Genomic DNA, 23504 nt, shown 5'->3' with positions numbered 1-23504 from the left:
CTTTAGTTGTGAAAATCAGCTTCCCTCCCTTAATGTTGTTTCCCCTTTGAACCGTGGGGGTTTTTGTCCCCAGGGCAGGCAGATATGTGTTCTGGTTCTTCCCCAATGCAGGGCTGCGGTGGGGGTGACATAGCCACCATTACCGTGTCTCTGTCTCCTGCTGATTTTTACGTGCTCTTTCCATCCCTCCTCCGGCAGAAGGTGCTCGCTCAGGCTGCAGTTCTTTCTCAGGAGGAAGTGCTCTGTGTGTCTGTGTAGATTTGGTGGATGTGTTGGGGGTGGATTCAGGCTCTTTCTGCGCCACTGTCTTAGGCTTCTCCCTCATTTTGTTTTTGGTTACTCTTTCCATGGCCTAATTTTGTCATTCTTTTTTTTCCCTTTTTTAATCTGTTTTGTCTTAGGAACTAAAGTGAGTTTCTTACAGAAAGCTTGTAGTCAGGTTAACTTTTTTTATCCACAGTCCCATCTCTCTTTTGGTTGGAGACCAATTTAATCCATTTACATTTATAATAAGTATTCATTATAACAAATTTCTTCCTGTCATTTTGGTATTTGTTTTCTATATGCCTTTTAGCCATTTCCTGCATTTCTGTGTTTTTCTGCGTTGAATTTTTTTGTAGTGAAACATTTTCAATTCCTTTCCTATTTCCTCTTGTTTATATTCTCTAGCTATTTTCTTTGTTTTTGCCATAGGGATTGCATTTAACAGGTACAACGTAGAACATAAAAAGCTGTAGCATATAACACTGTGATTCAGGATTCATACCAGCTGAACTTCAGTGACATACACAGACTGTGCCCCTGTTCCTGTGACTGCTCTATTTCCACCCTTTTTGGTTGTTGATATCACAGTATTACATCTTTAAGCATTGCATTCTCAGAAACATAAAATAATTCTTTTAAAATCATTAGTTTAAATTACATGGAAAACAAGGTATGAAGTTACAAACTAGAGTTACAGTAATACTAGATTTTGGCACAATAGTTGCTCTATTTTATAACATGTATTAGTTTCTTAAAAGAGTATAGAAAAATGTAGAGTTGCACACTATGTTAACATACTACTAGCTTCTTTAACTGCTGATATTTACCTTTATTGCCATTTTGTCATAAAGCTTTGACTTACTGCCCTTCATTAACCATGCTGGACTCTCTTGAGCATTTCTTGCAAGGGCAGGTTTCATTGTAACAAAGTTGCTCAACTTTCATCTGTGAATGTCTTAATTTCTTCCTCATATTTGAAGGATAATATTACCAGATAGAGGATTCTTGGTTGATAGTTTTTGGGTTTTTTTTTTTTTTTAACATTTTGAATACTGAATCATGGCTTCCAATATTTCTGATGAGAAATCTGATGACATTACTGGGAATCCTTTTAAGTGACCTATCTTAGTGTTTTTTACTTCCACTTTCAAGATTTTCTGTTTGTCTTTTGAAAGTTTATATTGTGTCTCAGTTTGGGTCTTTTGGATCTTCTTAGTTTGTCTTCATGTCTTTCATCAGATTTGGGTATTTTTAGCTGTATTTACTCACATACTCCCTCTGCCCCTTTCTCTTCTCTGTCCCACTTCTGGTCTTCTTCGGGTGTGGTGTATTGGTTTATTTGATCTGTCTTTCATTTCTCGTAGGCTCTATTTACTTTTCTTTAATCTTTTTTCTTTCTGTTCCTCAGATTTAATGATACTCTTGTTCCTGTCTTCAAGTATGCATAGTCTTCTGCTTTCTCAGTGTGCGTTTCAGTGCAAGGTGTCGGGGGTACCTGGAGCTCTGCTAAGAGCTCTAGTTGACTGAAGTTAACCAGTTTGCTGTTGAAGCCTTCAGTAGACTCCAGAGTTCCAGAGTAGTTCTAGTACAGATTTGCCAGTGAATCTTTTGTCTTTCTACTCCCACCATCCTGGAATTCTGTGTGTCTTCCATCAAAGTGCCATAGGTAGCATTTGCAGTCTTAAAACATGAATAGAGACATTCTTTTTCTTTATTAATGATAAAAGATGTTGAAATAAATAGGTCATTTGGTTTCAGGGTGACAGTGGGATTATTTTTCAGTGGAGGGAAAAACAAGCCTCTCTGATTATTTTTCAGTGGAGGGAAAAACAAGTATTTCTCAGTCGAACTTCTGCTCTTTCTGTTGGCAGAATTGTGTTGACTTAATAGTTCAAGTGCCAATTCTTGTACTTTTTTCTGATTCCAAAACATAAAAATTGCATAAAATCTCATTTATCCACATGCATTAATACTCCTAAACCTTAAGTTGAAATGGAATTTTGGATTTAGTCATAATTAAATGGCTGCATCCAGCTCATAATTTCAGATTTGATTTCTACCAGTTGAAAAGTAAAAACTCCCACAGTGCAGTTCGTGTACTTGCTGGGCTGTAGCTGCACTCACGACGAGAGCCTCTTCTGACTCTCACCAGCTTTTCTGTTCCTTCCCAGGTTTGCTTATAAACTCTTAATTAGTGCAATTAAAACACTGTGTAAAACTTTGCTCTGAACTTACAAAGTCAGTCTTGATGAACAGCTTAACAGTAACTTAAAGTAGAAATAGTTGTATTTCAGTGTATTTCTCGATACAGAAATACTGAACCTTTTCGACTTCCAAACTCATGCTAGAAGACTCTGCTCACTGAAATTATATTGTAAAGCTATTTATAATTTTGCTTTGTGTTTATACATAAATTTACAACATAAATGCATAAGTTAAAACTTCCCCCCACAGAGATACAGAGCAGTGGATAGCCTGATGTTGGTGAGCAGCCTGAGGGATTCTCATGGGCGGTGAATAAGATGGGATTGCGGGTTAGAAATGAGGGCATTCATATTTCCAGTCATGGGTTTGCCAACAAATACATATGATGACCCTGATTAATAATTTAACTGTCTGTGGTGACTATGTCTATGTAAGTTAATTACGGTTTTCTTTTTAATAGTATCTGGTGGTACATCTTTCTGTTTCTCTTTCACATTTGTATGTTCTCTGATGGCAATTTAATTGTAGCTGGGTTTATCAGTGTGATGTGCCCGTTTGATTTTTAGGTGTTGTGCCTAGTCAGCTCTCTTTTCTCTCCAACATTTTATTTTCTTTTTAACAAATTATTAATATTGAATATAATGCAGCCAAGAAAATGTGATTTGTGGTTCTTCACAGCATGGTTTTATGTTAGCAAAACAAATTGTCTTTTAAAATTCATCCCTAGTTCTCTGAGAGAAGAATTTTTAACAAGTTTGGCTTTGTAATTGTGATAAGTGACATTCCCTAGAGGGATTATGGCTCTGGTTTTATTTGGAATGAAAACATTTTTCTTGGTATGTGTGTTTTTCCCCTTTGTCTATCATACTTGACACTGTACGTGGAATGATTTATATGATGATCACTCTGTTGTCATCAGACTTAGACTGTTTAGTTTTGTTTACGGATGATAGGCACTTGGATCAAAGAAAATAAGATAAACCAATGTGTTCTAAGTATTTGTAGGCCATTTGTATTTTTACATTAGTCCTAGTGAACCACAAGTAAACATTGACAGTTTACTGAAACAATGGAAAATGGGTGGTGGCTGAAATGTTTTACTATCACAGAACACCACGAATGGATCTCGCTGTGGTGAAGCTTTTGGACAGATACCCTCCCTCTTAAGACTCCACCCTTGAGGACATCGAGGGTTTTGTTCATCCAGTGCATGGGTGGCTCCCATGATCAGAGTACCAAACAGTGTTTGGGAGTGATCGCGATGCTTTCTTCCTTGATCTTTCTCATAAGTAGGTGCAGTTACTCCAGCACGGACATCGTGCGCTGAGTGTCACGGGCGAGCATGTCACCTCTCCCTTTGCTTTGGGCAGAGGACGGCGCTACTTGCAGCAGACAGGACAGCAGTCGCGGTGACAGAGAGCCCGCCCAGGGGCCGCAGGAGGCCGAGGCCGAGTCGGGCTCGCTGCCGCGGCCCGCCGGGCTCCCTGGCTACTTCAAGCAGTTCCAGAAGTCGTTGCCGCCGCGCTTCCAGCGCCAGCAGGTAAGGCGGGGCGCGCCGGGGGCGGTGGCGGAGGCGGACGCGGAGGCGGACGGCGTTCCTTGGGCCTAGAAGGATTCGCCATGAGTCCCCAAGCACACACACCGCGCCTGAAATCCCTTCCCATTTGGTGATGCTTGTGGGCCGGGCTGTGTGGGAACGAGTGGCGCCTTGGCCCCGCCGTGGGCCGAGGTGGCTGCTGCGGTGGCTTTAAGGGGTCGCCTGAGTACCGGGCACAGCGTCTCATCTTGTTCTCTGCCTTGCGACCAGTCGCTGTTAATTAAGCACCTTTGGATTCTGGCGCCCAAGCGGTCTGGGGAGCCTGTCACGGTGGGCGGGGGGGCGGCTGCTAACGCGGCTCCTGCCCTTTCAGGAGCAGATGAAACAGCAGCGGCAGCAGGCTCCGCCCCTGGCCGCTGCGGCCCCGCCCCCGCCCGGCACGACCCCGCCCCCGACCGCCGCGGCCCCACCCCCGCCGCACAGGCCCCTGTTTCAGCAGGTGCGGCCGCACCCGCAGCACCTGGCATCCATGGGCTTCGACCCCAGGTGGCTCCTGATGCAGCCCTACATGGACCCGAGAGTGATACCGGGCCGACCTGCTGTGGACATCCCTCCCCTTCACCCCGGTAAGCTGCAGGGGGCTTGCCTCACTGCGCGCCCTTGAGTTACACCAGGCACTAGTTTGTGTTTCTCCTCTGCGTTTAGTGTTTATTCCTTTTAGAGTTACAACTCACTAAGAACTTAGACAGGACCCCAGGATTTTTAATCATAAAGTTACGTAACTTCCTTTCAGCACAGACAAGTTCTCTTAAGTGCCTGGCATTGTACCAACAGTGTGATAATACCAGAATCTTACCTTGTGGTATGTGAATGTTACTTAAAAATTTTGAGATGGAAAATTATCTCCTGTCTTATTAGCAGTATGTTATTTACTACATTATTTTTAAGTGTTTCAGCATTTGAATTTTGTATATATACATTATATATTCCAGCTTTTCAGAGTTCTCCATCATTTGTCAGCCTAATACTTGAGTTTCCTTATACATTAGCCACAAATATTAACAACCTTTTATGGAATCTATCAGAATAAGTCCAGATAATTCATTACCAAAATGATATAGAGGAAAATTCAGGGGTGATAAAAACATGGTTTTAATATTTACACTGGATTTTAAAATTTGAAACATGATTTATAGCATATTATCAACTAAAGTAGGTTAATGCATTTTCTGCAGGACATACACTGTTGGGGTAATTCTCACTGCACTTGAATGAACATGTGTTAACATGGAGTCACAGTACTTGTTGCCTGGCTCTCTCAGGCGTCAGGTTTCTTCTCTTTTTTAAAGAAAGTAGGCCATGGCTGTGGTTCCTCAGTTCTTAAATCTGGCTACTTAATAGCCTTAAGAAAAACCTCATACACAGAAAAACTCTGATTTTCATTGATCATTTGTTGAGTTAATCAGTTTTACTTGGGCAAAATTATTTCTAGTTTAATACGGAGAATTCCAAATAGTAATCAATAATCTAGATTCTGATTTTGTTTTTGTTTTATCTTTTTCTGGCCTTTTGTACAGGAATGATTCCTCCTAAGCCATTAATAAGAAGAGATCAGATGGAAGGCTCACCAAACAATTCTGAGTCCTTTGAGCATATAGCTCGACCTGCAAGAGATCACGCGGTTTCCCTCTCTGAGTCTCGTATGATGTGGGGGTCGGACCCCTATCCTCAGACTGAGCCTCAACGGGCCACTACTCCTAAGGCAGCAGAAGAACCTGACGATGTGAGGTGATTATTAAAATTGGTAATAGACCAAATAGAATATTGTGGTGAAATGGAAACACTATAGTGTTTGTGAGGCCTTTAAGATTTAGGACTATGCGGCAGATCCACAAAAACTTCCTCCTATTTAACGTGTCATTTCATGTTTAGACATATTTTCTTTTTTCTGGTATTTCTGTATTAGGGTATTTTGTAACCTGGTTCTGTACACTGAATGAAATGCTGGAATTTAGGGTTAGATGTTAAAATCGGCAAGTGTCTACTGTTGATTTAGGTACTTCACGTGTAGTCTGGCTAATGTGTTGATGTAATTCTTTCACTGTTGAGAAATCTGAGATACTGAATTATCAGTATCTTACTGAACTTTCCTAAGGCTAAGATAAGGACAACTACTAATTTACAAAAGTACAATGAAATTGCAGATAACTGGTCATCTCTAGTAATTTATAATGATAACATTAGAACTTCTTCCCTTTTAAGGAGTATTTATTACGATTTTTAAAAATTCTGATTCACTGGGAAAGTAAACCTTGTATACTCTGATTGTAGGTAGAAATTGTTAGTCTTGATGGATTGAGAATTCACATCAGTATGGTCTGAATTTCCTTTCATCTTAAGTAACAAACTTCATTTATTTTTAATTAGGAACAAACCATGATACAGTATCTATCCTCTTAACAAAAGCACAATGTTTGTACCATAGATCCCCAGCACTTTCTCATCTTTTCAACTGAAACTTTATACACATTTAGTAGCTACTCACTACCTTCTTCCTCCCAGTCCCTGGCAATCACCATTCTTCCTGCTTGGGCACGTTTGGTCATATGCCATCCCTTGTATAAGTGGGTCACACAGTATGATTCTCTCTGACTGAGTCACTTCACTTAGCGTGTCCTCATCCTGTCGTAGCATATCACAGGATCTCCTTCCTCCCTTCCTCAGTCCACTGCACACAGGCGCACACACACCACATTTTCTTAACTCAGTCATCTATCATCAGTGGACATTTAGCTTTTTCCCCACCTCTGGGCTATTGTGAGTAATGCTGCACTAAACTTTTTGTAGAGACATAAAGATGCTCTTTATGATTAGGATCCATTGTTCTGTGTTTTAAAATTTGAGGAATCATTTTGCTTGACACTCACATGTGCGTAGGATTTTGCTTAGATGGTTTTATGCCTATGAATTCTCATTATCCTAGGCCTGAAGCCCAGTTGGATCAGGAACAGATTACTGCTGCTCATCCTGTAGAACGCAGCCAGTTGGAGGCACATCCAAAAGCAGACTTCAGAGAATCAAGTGAGACAGAAGAAGTTCAGAAGTTTTTGAGCAGATCTGTGGAAGACATTAGACCTCATTTCTCTGACACAAGTAATCAGCCTGCTTGTTTTGAGGTACCCGATCAGAAGACTGTATCCACTCCTCAAGAAGAGCGGGTTTCAGCTGGTGAAAGTCAGCCTCCCCGGAAAAGAAGTGTTTCCCATGGATGTAGCCATGCTCAAAAGTCGGAGGAGCAAAATGAGCCGTGTGCAAGCATTCCTAAAGTAACCAGCAGGTGCACTGACTCCAGAGAGCCCGCAGAAAGGCCAGAGGAAAAGCCAAAGAAGGATGGCTTCCTACGGCCCTCCGAGGGACCGAAGCCCGAAAAGCTGTATAAATCTAAGCCGGAAACTCGGTGGGGTCCACGGCCAAGCTCCAGCAGAAGAGAAGAAGGCCCTGATAGGCCCGTGAGACGGTCAGGCCCCATTAAGAAGCCTGTCCTTAGAGATATGAGAGAGGAGCGAGAGCAGAGGAGGGAGAAAGAGGGAGAAAAGGTCACAGAGAAAGTCATAAAACCCGAAAAGACAGAGAAGAGACAACCCCTGCCTGCCCCCCCAACACCTGCAGCACCAGTTCAGCCACAGGCGATTCAGCTGCCGCCACCTCAGCTGGAGCCAGAGAAAGCTCCTGCCCCAGGGACCTCAGCTGTGGTGCAGAAGCCGCCCCAGGGTGCTGAGGAGCCATTGGACCCCGTGAGGAGTGTTGAGGTAGAGCCTGCTGCGGAAGCTGGGACCCAGCCGACCATCACAGCGCCGGTGGTCAAGGAAGAAGAGCCCCCTGAGAAAGCTGGCAGCAAGGACCTCGTGGTAGAGAGGCCACGGCCTGACTCGGGACCAGCAGTCAGAAAGGAGCCGGCGTTACCCCCTCGGACCTACTGGAAAGATGCTAGAGAGAGAGACTGGTTTCCAGATCAGGGCTACAGAGGCCGCGGCCGCGGCGAGTACTACTCCAGGGGCCGAAGCTACAGAGGCTCCTACGGAGGGCGTGGCCGCGGGGGTAGAGGGCACACCCGGGAGTTTGCTCCCTATAGAGACCACAGGCCGCGGACAGAGCATGCGCCCTCCGGGCCTCCCAGGCGGCGGGAGGAGAGCGAGACGCGCAGTGAGAGCTCGGATTCTGAAGTCCTGCCCAAAAGGAGGAGGCAGAGAGGCTCGGAGACTGACACGGACAGCGAGGTCCATGAGAGCGCCAGTGACAGGGACAGTTCGAGCAAGGGCAGACCTCTCAGGAGGGAAGAGCGGTCTGAAAACAGAAGACCTATGAAGCCTCAGTCCTTCAAGCTGGAAAATCATGCCCGAATTGATAACAGGCCACTGGGAAGACCTTACGTAAGGGATGACGACAAGTCCAAGCTGGGTTTCCTTCCTAAAGGAGAGCCTTCGAGGCGAGGCCGAGGGGGGACTTTCAGACGCGGTGCAAGGGATCCTGCAGGTCGCCCGCCACGGCCTCCCGCTTTACGAAGGCCTGCTTATCGGGACAGTCAGTGGAGCCCAAGGCAGGCAGAAGCTCCCAAACCAGATGATGGAGAGCCACCAAGGAGACACGAGCAGTTCATTCCTATTCCAGCAGATAAACGACCTCCAAAATTTGAGCGAAAATTTGACCCAGCTAGAGAGAGGCCCCGGAGGCAGCGTCCTACCAGGCCACCGAGGCAAGATAAGCCCCCTCGGTTTCGACGGTTAAGAGAGCGGGAAGCTGCTTCCAAAACCCGTGAGGCACTGGTGCCTGTGGCAAGTGGCATGGCCGGTAGCACGGCGCAGGAAACAGTCGGTGCTGCTGGGGGCGGCCCTGGGGATAAGACGCCGGACTCACCAAACCAGAACTCGTCGGACCAGGCGAATGAGGAGTGGGAAACAGCTTCTGAAAGCAGCGACTTCAACGAGAGGCGAGAGCGGGGTGGGAAAAGAAATGCCGACCCGAGTGCACAAGTAGTTGTAAAGGCCGGAGAGAACATCTTACCTCCGAGGAGGGAAACAGCAAAGAGAAGCTTCTCTAGTCAGAGGCCTGGCGTAGATCGCCAGAACCGGCGAGGCAGCAGTGGTGCCCCCAAATCTGGAAGGAATTTCTCGGGTCCTAGGAATGAACGGAGAAGTGGTCCACCGCCAAAAAGTGGGAAGCGAGGGTGAGTACTCAGTGTCAGATGTGGTTGCTCCCACGCCTCTCCAGAAGCCAAGAGGGGACGTGTTGGCTGAACTGCTCGGGTCAGTCCGGACACAGGCCTTTTCTCTGTTCTCAAAGTGTAAGGGTATTTGAGGGCCAGAAGGGAGTTGTTTCAGCCATCTTTGCCTGCTAAGGTGCATTTTCCCGAGAGTCCTCTTGGGGATTTGTGGCTTTGGGAAAACCTGCATCTGCACCGGTGGAGGGACCAGTACGATGTCTTTCTGTCGAGTAAGTTATCTCTTAATGGGAGTAGCCCGCCTTTCTTGGTTTCTCTTTGCAGAACTGGTGCTCACGGGGGTGCTCTGGGACTTGCATGTACTTTGTTCTCTACTGGTTTCCAGAGAGTGAATATTGAACATGACAAATAAATGATGCTCCCCTCTTCAGGTGTAAACCTAAAGTAGATGATCAGGCTAGAAAGAGGTGCAGAAAGCAAAGTCCTGCCCACCACCGCCAAAGCCACCAGTAACATTAATGCCATGTCATTGGCTGTTTTTAAAAAGAATTTTTCTAAACTGTGCTGTATTAGGTGCTTGTTATAGTAAACAGTGAACTGATTTCTTTAGTATTAGGAAAAATCATAAAGTAGTGGAGTGGTGTGCCTGGTTTTAAATGTGGCCCTGGTATTTGTTTTTGCTAGTCTTTGCTTTCTCACCAACAGAATGGGGAGAAAGTCGTGCCTATAAAATGTGTGAGGCTGCTGGCTTGGTGTTGGTGAGGCACGTGACATAGTGCCTGGTGTGTAGTAAGCAGTGTATTTTGGTGTCCCCCGTTTTTTGACCAAATTCCCAAGTTTGCAGCCTGAGCTGAAAAGAAATTTATTCAGACAGTATGATATTAATCTGCATTGGTTAGTTGCATATACACAGAATGTTAGGTTAAGTACAGCCATCAGTGAACATATTTTGCTTTGTGATATTTTAGGGAAATACCTATGAAAATGGGATAGGGCTCACTCACCTCTAGGGAAATTATGCAACAACCAGTTATGTTTCCTGAGTACCTCCTTACATAGGATTTGAGCCTTCTTTTAAAAGTCCTAAAGAGTAGGATAATGTAGGGTCAAAATAACAGTGCAGTTGTTGACTGTAACTGAACTCTTAGAATTTCGAGTAAAGATACTTGGGAAGTCTTTTTTTAATTTTTAATTTAAAGGTCTAATTGACAATGTGCAACAATTGCCCGAGTCTGGCATACTCCCTCTGACAAGTAGAAGGGCCCTCCAGTTGTACAAAACAGGCAGCTTTCATAGGCAGAAACAGGACAGGAAATTGTTGGCAAAAAAAGGATTGTTTCAGGCAAGGTCACCTTCCCTGAGGGAATTCAGGGGTCTTGTGCAGATGACCTTACCAGTATGGGTCAGGATTGGTTTAAATTCCACTTGCTGGAGAGGCTGAAACTGCAATTGGGTATTAGGTCTTGGGGGGCTTTAACATAAGTGACTCCTTTTGAGGCCTCTTGTTTCCCATTCCCCTCTTTTGATCAACCTCTGCCTAAGAGGGAGGTGATCAAAATTGAAGGCTTCAGGGCTGCTCGCAGCTGTCACTCCAGTTCTTTGATCCAGCTTTTGCTAAATCCTGCGTATAAACAGGTCACGACCCCAGGCTTCCAGTTTTTAGTTGGTTATTCCCTTCGTTCCTGTTTTGAAATTCTAGTCAAGGGAAATCTTGATGTGATTTCTGTGCGATGCAGGGCTCAGCTGCCTGGCAAGGCTTTAGTGCCATGCGGGTGGCAGCAGCTTTGGCCCTGCAAGAGTAGCGGCAGCTCCTGGTTGTCTGGAAGGCAGATGTCTGCAGGGGCCCCATGTGGGACAGGGGAGCCCTCCCTCAGACGATGGAAGCCCTGCTTTGTGCCAGGCACTTGGTAAGCTCTTATCTCGAACGATAATGTAAGCAGAAATGGAAATGAATTAGTGATCCATTGTCCATGGTCTGTTTTCATAAAATTTGTATGAAATGAGCCCAAGAATAGAATTTGTTAGGAAAGAAAAACTATAGAAGTACATTTGGTTTGTGAAGTGAATTGCTTCCATATTGAAAGTTTTTAAAAAAATGTTTACATTAATGTATAAATCTGAACTTTAAAAAATACACTGTGTGAACATGGAACACTTAAAATTTTTCTCATGTGCTCCCCTCTTGTGGAGAAGATAGAGTAGTGACTACTTGGGACCAGCTTGGATCACAAATTTTGATGCAAACAATGGTGATCAGACAAATAGACATAATTAAGAACCTTAAGGGAATAATTAGAATTTTAGAATTTAATTGCTGGAAAGAACCCTAGGGAGCTAGTCTGTCTTTGGAAAACTCCGTTTTAGTGAGGTTGCACTCAACAAAAGCCACAAGGGCTTGTTGCTTTTAGAATTAGGGTCTTTTATCCCACTGTCATCTCTTTGTAGACTGAACTCTACAAACCAACAGTGAGAGCAGTTTTCTTTTATTCAGGTGTAGTGATGGCTCCTGTTTCTGTTACTGTTTGTAGGCCACCTGATGACCCATCTGCAGGCACAGCAGGTGTTGATCTTGCCAGCAGCAGCCCCTCACAGCACCAGGAGGGGGTACCTAATGGGACAGGACAGAAGGGATCCAAGGACTCCACTGGGAAGAAGAGAGACGACACCAAGCCAGGCCCTAAAAAACCCAAAGAGAAAGTAGACGCGTTGTCCCAGTTTGATCTCAACAATTATGCAAGTATGTCTCATGTCCCTTTTATTCATGTACTTTTTACATGTCTGTTTGTTACACATGAGTAGATACTATAAGGCAGCAAAGAACAAGAGTTGAATCTACAGGGCTACAAGGCAGAGAGGTAGAGGCTGATGGTGAATCACTAACACAACTTAAACTAAAATAACACCATTTTTTAGCATATCCTTGAATACTGCTTTAAGTCTTGTTAAGATAATCCACAGGGTTTCACTGTTCTTTGTTAAAAAGGAGAAAAACACTCTACCTTGCCAGATAGGTACAGGAAAGTACAGAGAACCAAACAGATGCTTAGTATGTATGAGAGAAATGTTGACTTCAGTGAGTTAGGACCTTGGTAAAGTTGGCATCTAAGACACAGTAAACAGTCAGTATAGGGTGGGAGGCAGTGTTCTGTGTGGGTAAACACTTCAGATACCATGAAGCTGATGGGATATCAGATGCGAACGATGACCCCAGCAAGAAGGAAGTATTTGATGAGGAACTTAACAGAATATCTGAGTAGACACATATGTAAAAATGCGCTGTTTGCCATTTATTCAGATTTGACCTAAGCTGGAAATCTGGAAAAAACTGAGAGATTTACTAAGGTAAGACCAGATATAGTAATGGGAAACTTAGGTACTGTTATTCCAGTGTTAGAGCTACAGATGAGAATTTTCATGTGCTTGATGCTTATTTATGCATATTAAACTGGATTTCGGGCCCAGGACTTTGGCATTAGTATTTCTAGACCAGGGTTCTCAAAGTGTGCTCCTCAGATCATCAGCATCACCTGGAAATTTGTGAGAAATGTAGACCCTCGGGCCTTGTTCCAGACCATACTGAACCAGAAACTCTTGGAATGTATAGCAGTCTGTTTTAACAAGTCTCCAAGTGATTCCAGTGCACACACACATTTGAGAACCATTATTCTACACTGTCATTTTAGGGTTCACATGGGAAAGATATAAGTTTACCTCTTAATTGTGTGTTTAAGAATCTTTAGTTAGATCATCAGAGCAGTGGTTCTTAACAGAAGTGATTTTTCACTCTGGAGCATTTGGCAAATCACTGGACGCATTCTGGTTGTCACAACTGGGGCTGGACATTGTTGACGTCTTAGTGGGTATAGACCAGGGATACTGCTAAATCAGTCACCCTGTAGTTCCCGGGGAGCCAGCTGGGGGTGTTGGCACTGCGGAAGTTGGAGAGCCTTGGTTTACAGAAAACAGGTGGAGCGAGCCCAGGAAGCTCAGATGCTGACCTTGTGGTCCATGGGAGAGGAGATGAGCACCATCTAAATGCACACCTGGGAAATGTGAGGATTACAAAAAGCCCACAAAAATAGCAGATTTGTCTTCCCAATTATTTCTTTACCAGTTTTCCTCTTTCCAAAGAACTTTTGGGGTAGAAATTTCCCAAAGTAATAGTTGACTTCAATAGACATGAATATAAAACGGTAAGAACTCTATTATATTTCTGAGTTGATGATAGAAATTGAGCTATTCGTTTTAACTCATTAAAGTTAAGAGTTTGTCATCTCTAGGTTGTTTTCCTAATAACATTTGTTAAGTAATGTCTCTTAAGACAGACCAAAATGTCACAAGGCACCAGGCAAGAACAGGGTGTTGGAAACAAAGGATCGTGCTGTTTCCAGTGCTGCCTGTAATTGGGCCAGAGAACTCTTCAAAAGGGTCTAAAGGCTCCATTTGCAAAATTAAGTAACAAATGATGGCATGGCTGTGACGATAAGCTTTACACACACACTTTTTAGTCTAAGTGAAAACCTGAGATGAACTTAGAATGATGGAGAGTTCTCATCATCAGTCTGAAGTACTGGGGCACACGGCTGTCTTTGAAATGTCTGACTGAGACTTTGTGTTGAAAGGAGCGTGTGCTCCACATTAGGGTCAGTTTCCTAAAGGATTCAGCATATGTAGAGGTGTCACAGATGATTGAGAATCAGTCAGGTTTTTATTAGAAAAACAGTAACAGTAACATGTTTTTGAAGATTGAAAGCCAGTCAGTATTTATTTTTTGCTTCTCTGACAGTACTTACATAAATGGAAATTTTTAGCTATTTTAAAAGAATAGTTTGCAAGTAGATTACCTATGCACCATTCCCTGATCGTATCCCCTTGTCATCCTCACAAGTTAGCACCATCCTGAACTGTACATACCGTTCCCAAGCAACTATCTATTTTTATTTTGTGTGTTCCCCAATTAAAACATACATTGTTTCCAAAATTAAAATAATTTACTTGGATTGTCTCACCCTTTTCTTATATTTTTTTGGGCAAACATACCTGTAACCCCAAATCACGTTACCTGAGCTATTTTAATTTTTCTTTTAATATTGTTTAATGGATCTCACTTTCTTAAACTCACTGCGGATGTATAATTTTAATGTTATAAATGTTAGTTGGACGAGTTGGAAATAGCTCCCGAGTCACTCATCTGCTGGGGTGTCACGGGGTGCGCGTATCTGCATTGCTTTGTTCGCTTGGGACTTCTACACGTTTCATTTGTTTTTAACAGCTGTATGTGTGGACAGTGATCTTCATGAAATAGAAGCATGAAGAGCCCTGTGACCAGCTTGTCTAGGCACCACCTCACTTCATCAGAGAGACTCTCAGAGCTCATCCGATCCTTTAAAGAAGGGAAACAATACTCATAATTTTAGGATGCTTAGATGCAAATAAAGTGAATTCCTTTGTAGGTCTTTGCAGCATAATACAGACCTGGGGGTGGGAGAGGTAGAGATGGAGTGATTGATGAAGATAATAGGATAATTTTGAAGTTTGGTTTTTGTTTCAAAACACAATGGTCCTCCCCACATCCATGGTTACCTGAGGACCAGATGGTCCAGAGCAGGTGCTCATCCTTGTGACGTACGTCACTCTGCCTGTGTGCATCACGTCACTGCATCTCATCACATAGGCATTTTATTACCTCACATCATCCCAAGGAGAGAGATGAGACACCTCCTGAGGGTCTTGGAACGTATCTCCTGAGGATACGGGGAAGCGCTGTATTGATTAAGAACTATAACATTCAAGGCAGACAGTTTTAGGACTTGTATTTTTTACCTTGTTCATGAAATCTTTTCCAGTGTTACTAATAAATTGCATCCTGGGTGGGACATTGGTCATACTGTGAGCTGTACAAACTAGGTCTTTGCCTTGTCTTTCTTTTTAAAAATCACTACTGGACTGAACATTTCTATTTGTTCAGTTGAAAAAAAATACCTCACTCTCCTCCCGTGCCCCAGGTGTCGTTATAATCGATGACCACCCTGAAGTGACGGTCGTTGAAGACCCGCAGTCGAGTCTGCATGACGACGGCTTTACCGAGGTCGTGTCCCGGAAGCAGCAGAAGCGCCTGCAGGACGAGGAGCGCCGGAAGAAGGAGGAGCAGAGCGCCCAGGTCAGCGCCCGACGGCCAGGCCTCTGTCTGTGAAGTGAAGGCGTGGACAGTGACTTCAGTTTCGTGATTTTAAACTGTTTCACCCAGAGTTGAGGCATATTTTAAGTAGAATATAATCCCTGTAGCTCATGTTTGCCTGGGAGTGGCCCATCGTCACTTTACTTCAAGAGCATGTTTCGTGCTTTGTTACCGGTCACCTTACTTGCCATCTTCGTGGCAGAGTTAGAGTCACTTTTAAATTATCTTAGAAATCTAATGACACAACTGCCATGATCTAATAAGTTGCAGTTTGTTAACCTTTAAAAGTTTCTATTCTAATCTAAATCAGTTCCCTTAAATATGCAGTGTGAATCAAGCCACATTATTCCATTTAAGTCAACCCAAACACCCTTTTTGCTAAATGCTGACAAGGGATAAAAGTGAGTAGAACACATGGATCATAGTAATGAAGAGCTCTAGATGAGAGGGCTCAGGGTCAGGGAGCCGTAAGCAGCCTGTGTGACTTCAGTTGGGTGTGACCCTTGGGACTGGGTGTCTTGAGAAGCCACTCATGCATTTATTTTTTGGGAGGGTGAAAGTAGTCTGTGTGTCCTATAGAGCACGACATGCCACCAGCATGCCAGAATCAGTGTTCCTGTGGCAAACATGACTTAAGGCGTGAGTAGCTTTTTGTCCAGTCAGGTCGGATTTTGCTGCCAAGTGAACTTACTACAAACTTCCTTGATGTTCCGAGTTTCAGAATTGTGGGAAGCAGACTGGGACCCTGTATATCAAGAATGCATATATAATGCATATTTGTCTTTTTTCCATATGGCATCTTGGCTTCACATAATTTAAAATCTCATTAGCAGCCTTGACATTTTTGCTTTCTCAGGTGCTGATTTTGAAAAGGAGCTAAATTAACAATAGATATCTGTTAGAAATTATATTCATCAACTGTTGCTTTCAGCTGTTTTATTAACAGAAATGGTTCTTACCAATTTTTTAAGGTCTGGAACAAAAAGAATGCAAATGAAAAGGGAAGAAGTCAGACTTCTAAGCTTCCTCCAAGATTTGCTAAAAAACAGGCAACGGGGACCCAGCAAACACAGCCTGCAGCTCCAGTCCCTGCCTCCACCCCCGTGCCGGCGTCTGCCCCAGCCTCCACCCCAGCCCCAGCTGCAGCCTCCACCCCAGCCCAGGCTGCGGCCTCTTCTCCAGCCCCCGCCCCCGCCTCCGGCCTTCCCTCTGCTTCAGCCCCAGCCGCCATCCTTGCCTCCACCTCAGTTCCCCCCGTCCTTGCTTCCGCCCTCGCACCAGCTTCAGCTCCAACTCCAGCTGCTGCCATCTCAGCTGCCCCTCCCCCAGTCCCTGCCCCTACCCCTGCCTCGGGTGCCCCAAACCCCACTGCCCCAGTGCAGGCTCAGGGACAGACTCTCAAGCCAGTCCAGAGTCCACTCCAGACGACCACACAGTCTTCAAAACAGCCACCACCTTCCATAAGAGCAGCTTCAGCACAGACACCTCATGGTGCAGATTATGTAGCCACAGGGAAACCCGTCCCAGCCGCACAGCCACATGGCACTCTTACAGCTGAACTGTGGGACAATAAGGGAGCCCCAGCCTCTGTGCTGAACGACATCTCTAAGAAACGTAAGTGTGCAACAGAGACGAGGGGCGGGGAATGGCGCGGGAATGTGGGAGTTTGTTTTCAGTCCCATTTATACACTCCGTGTGTGTTTTTCTAACCTCCTTTTTCTTAAGAAGTAGTAATAGTAATTTTTCTGATCTTCCTTTCTTAAAACCTTTATTTCTAAAACAAGTGTATTATACTTTTAACAGCCACATTTTATGGACACAGTTTTATTGATTAAAAAAGATGATACCATGTTTGGGGGGACTTAAATCTATTTTAATATGCGAGAATCTCTCTAAGCCTGATGTGAAAAGTCATTGTTTTATTGCCTAGCTACCATTAAAAGAAAGGGTTAAATAGATTGGGGATCATTACCTCTAGATGTTAATGGTCACACTTCCTGTGGCTGCTTCCCAGTAGGTCCCATCAGCCCACCACAACCACCTTCAGTCAGTGCATGGAATAAGCCCCTGACGTCGTTTGGATCAGCTTCATCAGAGGTAGGAATGGGCTTAATAATGGCCTCAGCGGGTTAGTGTGGCAGTTTCCTTCCAACGGTCTCTCAGCATTAGTGTGCATCAGTCACCTGGAGAAGGGACTGAGCCAGATGCCAGGACCCAGGCCCAGAGGTCCTGGTTCCCGGGGCTCTGAGTCAGCAAGCTCCCGTGTGCTGATGCTGCTGGGTCTCTGTGCATAAGCTGTCTCTCACCTTCAGACATACTAAGATTAACATCTTTTTAGCTCTAGTCTCAGGAAAACTCCTTGTGATAGAATATAAGCAGAGTTACTATTTTCTGGATTTTACTACTATAAAGTTAGGCAGTACAACTAAGAGTTCACAGGAGGTTCTTAAAGTTCCTGAAGTGCACATGATTAGTAAGTGATTAGGTCAGTAATTCTCCATTTATTCATTGAACAGACTTTTACTGAACATTTTCAGTATAGCAGGTACTGTTCTGACCTGTAGGTTTACAAAACAGGTGAGAAAGAATGATGGGCCCTGCACTTCAGGGGCTCCTGCTGTGTCGGGTGGGGGCGGGGTCACCAGCAGTGACATGCGGTCTGTGGGCGGTGGCTTGAGCTGGGAAAGTGCAGGAGAACAGCCGCCCAGTTGACATTTAAATTAGAGATTTGAAGGAAGTAAGAGAGCCTGCTGTTCAAGTGTCCGTGGACAGTGGACTCCTGTTTCACAGAGCAGAGAATCATAAAAGCCTTGGGAGTGGAGTGTGCCTGGTGTGTCTGAGAAAGAATGAGGGGGTTGGTGTGGCCAGAGTGAAGTAAGGGACCGACAGCACAGATGGAGTTGGGAGGAGAACGGGGGCAGATCCTATAGGGCCTTTTGGAGAGGTGAGAAGACAGTAGTTGGAGCAGAACAAAAAAAAAATGACAGACTCTGCCTTTAAAAAGATTATTATTATAGGTAATCTGTTTAGAATAATCTGGGGGTGCAGAGAGCAGAAGTCAGGTTACTAATGCAACAGTGATGATGGTGGAAACCAGGGACGTGTGTTAAGGGTGACGAGAAATGGCTGGTTTCTGGGTATTTGTAGATAGAGCTGATAGGTTTACTGATGGGCTTGATGCGGCCTGTGAGAGCCGGGAGTCAAGAGTCACCGCCAAGTCTTTGGCCTGAGTGGCAGGAGGGATCTCACTCCCGTTGGGGTTCAGACTGGGAAGCTATGAGACGGATCTGCCCTGGGGGAGAGGATGGGAGGTTCCACTTAGGGCATATCAAGGTTTAGATGTTTACTACACATGCAAGTGGAAATTGATGATTGGATGTGAGTGAGGGTTTGTAGTTCAGAGAAGATAATCTATCTGTGGAATCTGAATGTGGAAGTAATTCAGTGGTGCTTTATGTCATGTTGGATGAGATTCAAGGAGAATGAGTTATGAGAGAAGGTTAAAAAAGGAGAATCAAACACTAAGTCCTGAGGCTCTCCAGCTCCAGAAGATGTGGGAAGTAGGGAACCTGAGTGACTGGAAACATGCCCCGGAATCCAGGTGAGGTGGGTCTAAAGAGTTCTGCATCCGGTGTGCCTGCTGCCTGGAGGCCAAGCGCCCGGGTCCCAGCAGCTGGCGGCAGGCTTTAGTGGATTCGGGGGTTCCTGTTGGCTTTGACAGTCAGTGTGGATGGTTAGAGTGAGTTCAGGGGAAACTGGGGCAAAAGGTGAGAGCAAGGCTCGGAGGAGCTTTGTTGGGGGCGCTTGCAGGGACTGATGAGAGGCCCTTGGTCATTTGAAAGTGTCTTCCTGCTATCCCTACCCTATTCCACTGTCTGACTGGGGTCTGGGGCAGACCTCATCATCTGCATTAAAGGTCTATAGAGAACTCTTTGTATAAGTAAAATTAATAGTCTGGAGTTAGTGTTTAAGATCCTCAGTTTAATCATTTTTCTTCTGTTGGTATTGGCGTTGTGATTAGCGTTGTGACTAGCTGAGTGTTCATGGCGTGAAGGACAGAGTGGGGAGCTTGTTGCTCTTCGTGGCTCTTGTTTGGGTGCGCTGGGTTCAGTGATGTTATTAAAATGCTTGGTCCAGGTTTTGAACTGACACCATAGTTTCTCAGCTCTCTCGGCTGCAGGATTTTTCTTCTAGACGTTTTATTACAAGTTTGTAGTGCTGACAGGATGCTTAAGTTGCCCCCCAAGCCAGTTGCAGGAGCGACATATTTTGAAGGTGTTTCGTTGTCTGCACACGCATTTTTCTTCATCCTCTATGTTTTTTATGTTTTTGGATAGATTGTGAGTATGCGAGGATATTCATTTTATGTAACTTGGGAGAATACCCACTTGGCAAACTTTTAAACAAGCAAAGCTGACGTTTTACTTTTGATCTGTTTCGCAGAACAGAAACATTGAATTGCTCTAGTGAAGTAGAGCTCTTAATGGTTATGTTTCATATTAAAAATGCTGACTATACTCAGTAGACTGAGAGATTGATGTTAAGTGAATTAAGCTTTATCACCCTTGTATTATGCATGTTGTATGAATATTTTTTGTCTGTATAATACTCTGCCTAAGGCTGTCTAACATTCTCTGATAGTCTTGTTAACCATCAGTCTCTTTCCCATTTCATTGAACTGTGAGTTCTTAATTGTGTTTGTACATAAGATCAGTGGTTTTCAGTCATTAATTATTGCACCATTTTGTTCTTCTAGTACAAACTGTACATTTGTACTGAATGACTGTAGAATATCATTGACTAAAGCAGATTTTTAAGTTATGTTGATGTTTTCTTGTATTTGAAAATGAATACTTAGGTATTAAAAGTAAATCTGAGTGATTTGCCCATTTATACTGATAAATACAGCAATGACCTTACACATAATTTATTGACACATTGAGTCCAGGGATGCCAAAAACAGGGGAAGTAGTCATTAAATTGCAGACCAGGGCCTGAAGTTGAACTTCATCTCCAGCTTTTGTTTGTTCTTCTGTGAGCTCAGTAAGTAGTCGCTATAACATCTCATCTAGCTTACAAAGCCCCAGGCCACAGAGTGCCCCGCTACTCACATGCTCTAGTGCCTGCTGTGTCACAGCCTCTAGCCTGCATTAGCCTTGAGCTTTGCCAGGTGTTTGCTCTGCCACTGATTATCTTTTAAATTCCGTTTCAGTGTGACTTGTTTCCCCGCCAATCTGTTTTGATTTTGCATATGCCTTACTTGACTTTTTAGTTTGCTTTCTCTGTCCACTCTTATGCAAGTTACTCCCATGAGATTGCTAGTCATTTGTATCAGGGCCCAGCACAACGCAGGTGCTGGGTAAGTTAGCTGTTTAACTGATGAGAGGATTCCTAAGGTGTGTGCATTCCATTCCCAACCCCAGGTACTGAAATGGATATTGTCATTTTTAAAACAGATTTCTGAGAAGTAGGTGATGTGGGTATTGCTCTTCCCCCCACTCCCTCATTTATGATGCTGTGTGTGGTTATTGCTTTCACACTTGTTTTAAGTGAGAAATAACTAGAGGCTGTGATCACACTCATGAGGTGGAAATTAAGTCTTGTGCCAGTTTTCCTTTCATCATTTGTTCTCTAGACCAATATGGTTAAGGGAAAGTTCTCTTAGAACATAATCAGTGTCAGTTGATGTGTAGATTGCTCCACACCTCCTCCTGTTGTCCCCTTAAAATATGTGCTACTGGGTGAGTCATTCAGATTTGAACTCTGTTTTGATAGGAAGTTTTCAAATTATTTTACTAGGGAACAAAGAATGGCACAGAAAGTGGAGTTGAAATGGGAATTGACACAATTCAGTTTGGTGCTCCAGCTTCAAACGGGAACGAAAACGAAATTGTTCCTGTGCTTTTGGAGAAAACTGCTGACAAGATACCTGAACCGAAGGAACAGCGGCAGAAGCAGCCACGGGCAGGCCCTATCAAGGCCCAGAAGGTAATGCGATTTATATCCTAGGTAGGATTTTTGAGAATTGCTAACATTTAGGGAGAGCAGATGACAACTTCAGAATTGAATTTAGTTTTCGTTGAACGTCTTGAAGGCTTTTTGTCATGAGCATTGAATTTAGCTTCCAGATTTGAGTCCAGTAGAAAACAAAGAACATAAACCTGGTCCAATTGGAAAGGAACGTTCATTAAAAAACAGAAAAGCAAGAGACGCCCAGCAGGTGGAGCCGGGACAGGAGAAGCCCAGCCCTGGGACCAGCAGAGGTACAGATGCTGTGGCCACAAAGGACACCGAAGTGGCATCGGAAATGCCCACAGACCTTGGGACCATGATCTCGGGGCCGCCGGCGGAGTACGGTGCCGACGTGAAGGTGAGCCGCACATACGGGGGCCGCCCCTGCAGGTGTCACCAGCCGTGTTCCTGGGACGCTTTTGCAGTAGACACAGCAATGCCAGCGTCTCTTTGCTTGGGTCGTAGAATTCTGTGGATGGCCTATATATGGATTATTGTTTCACCAGAGAAGATTTTATTTCCTGGTGTGCATATGTGATCTAAAGAAATCCCTTAATTATCTCATTCTGCAAAAATTAATTCTTAAATATTAAAATTAAAATTGTTTGCATGAGCTTAGAATGCTTTCCATGGGCTTGCAGGGTTTGAAAGAATTGCGATATATTACTTTGTTTTCTGTTAACTGAGTTGTTGGGGAGCCTTACCTTGCCCAACTAGTGAGATGTGAAGCCAGGACATGGACGTTTGGTCACTGCAGTGTAGCCAGTCCCCGGGTCGGCACAGACCACTGATCTGTTGGTCAGGCACCTGAGGAGGTGAGGTTGTTGACTTGCATGTGGGGACACTGAGTGGAAGGTGTCATCTTTAGAAATCCTCTAAGGTAGGGTGCGCTGGGTGACCATGGGCTCTGAAACTGGGAGTGGCAAATTCATATCTGCTGTTGCATTTCAATCTGGGACACATGACCATTGAGGAAAAAGATGGGTGGATTTTGGGTACTATTTGAGTATTGTTCTCTTTAATCGCCATACAAATCGGTTCATGTTAGTGACAAGCTTGTAGGATCTGGCTCTATGTAAAGAGAGATCTATGATAGTAAACAAGGAGTTTATCCTGAGACCTAATTAATGTGACAGCTAAGGTCTTGGCATTACCTGTGCTCTTATTTTGAAGAGGATAAAAAATCAGTAGTTGAAAATAAGCTATAGATTATGAGAACCACACAAAAGTTCTTTTAATAATCCACACAAAAAAAGTATTTGGTACTGTTGACGACCTCCTAGTACTGTGTGCAGGACTCCAGCAGTAGTAGAAATGCTGTCATCTCGGTGGTCTCCGTGTTTTATCCCACTGGTGGCTTTTTGGATTTGAATGAGTTCAGTCTAAGGTCTGTTTTCTCCCGCTTTTTTTCATAAAATGGCATTACAGCTGTTAGGCTGTGACATATTGATTCAGTTTGAAATGTATTTTTTTCTTATTGCTACTCCACAGGAGTCTGTAACAGACTACACCACACCTTCTTCTTCTCTGCCTAACACTGTGGCTACTAATAGTGCAAAGATGGATGGTGCTTTGGTTAATAATGTAAGTAATCAACCTCAGATGTGACAAGGTGGATAGGAACCTGGCCACTGTTGTCCAGTACACACTGTAGGACCAGTGTTGAACACTTCCCAGGGAAGGGTTGATAGTAAATATGGATTTAGGGGCACTGTAATGTAATCACAGTTAGCAAGAATAGTCGAGGCTGAGTTTCTGTTTCCCCCTGAAAGTCATCAGTTTTCCGTTAAGGCCTGGACTTGTGCTCAGGGTTGGTTTCATAAGTACTGATCATATCAGCCTGGTCTGGGTGAGAAGTGTTCTTCACTTCCACATCCACAGATGGACCCTTTTACTCGGTTGGTGATTTTGTTCTTTAGTGAGACCTTTTTATAATGCAGTGAAAGCTCACTCAGTTAAAACAAAAAGACAACTGAAGATCTAGATGGTTGTTTCTTAATTTTAAAAGGGGGGGATTACACTGAACTTGAACAACGATGCCCCTGTTGTGAAGACTGAGCTATAATGTGTTCCTAGGAGATGCCTGAATG

The 23504-nt window shown here is 44.1% G+C and overlaps 1 protein-coding gene across 14 annotated transcripts in view; it reads left to right on the top strand.

Moving 5' to 3' along the window:
• Positions 1–23504, top strand: part of PRRC2C (proline rich coiled-coil 2C) — an 86668-nt gene that overhangs the window by 45663 nt on the left and 17501 nt on the right. For 11 of the 14 annotated variants that reach the window (XR_008994951.1, XR_008994952.1, XM_036901298.2 and 8 more), the window contains exons 13-23: positions 3840–4009; positions 4380–4632; positions 5584–5794; positions 6990–9230; positions 11753–11961; positions 15230–15384; positions 16374–17016; positions 17417–17499; positions 21202–21390; positions 21524–21772; positions 22906–22998. Coding sequence is in view for 12 of the 14 variants with exons in the window: in XM_036901298.2 (XP_036757193.2) it covers positions 3840–4009; positions 4380–4632; positions 5584–5794; positions 6990–9230; positions 11753–11961; positions 15230–15384; positions 16374–17016; positions 17417–17499; positions 21202–21390; positions 21524–21772; positions 22906–22998 (4496 nt within the window). In the remaining 2 variants the exon portion in view is untranslated. The remainder of the gene's footprint in view (positions 1–3839; positions 4010–4379; positions 4633–5583; positions 5795–6989; positions 9231–11752; positions 11962–15229; positions 15385–16373; positions 17017–17416; positions 17500–21201; positions 21391–21523; positions 21773–22905; positions 22999–23504) is intronic. The other 3 variants (XM_057495087.1, XM_036901197.2, XM_036901214.2) reach the window with 3 other exon arrangements.

This window comes from Manis pentadactyla, chromosome 19, assembly GCF_030020395.1.
Source record: "Manis pentadactyla isolate mManPen7 chromosome 19, mManPen7.hap1, whole genome shotgun sequence".
NCBI lineage: Eukaryota > Metazoa > Chordata > Mammalia > Pholidota > Manidae > Manis > Manis pentadactyla.
The sequence above is the reverse complement of the archived record's forward strand: the minus strand, read 5'-3'. Positions and strand labels throughout refer to the sequence as shown.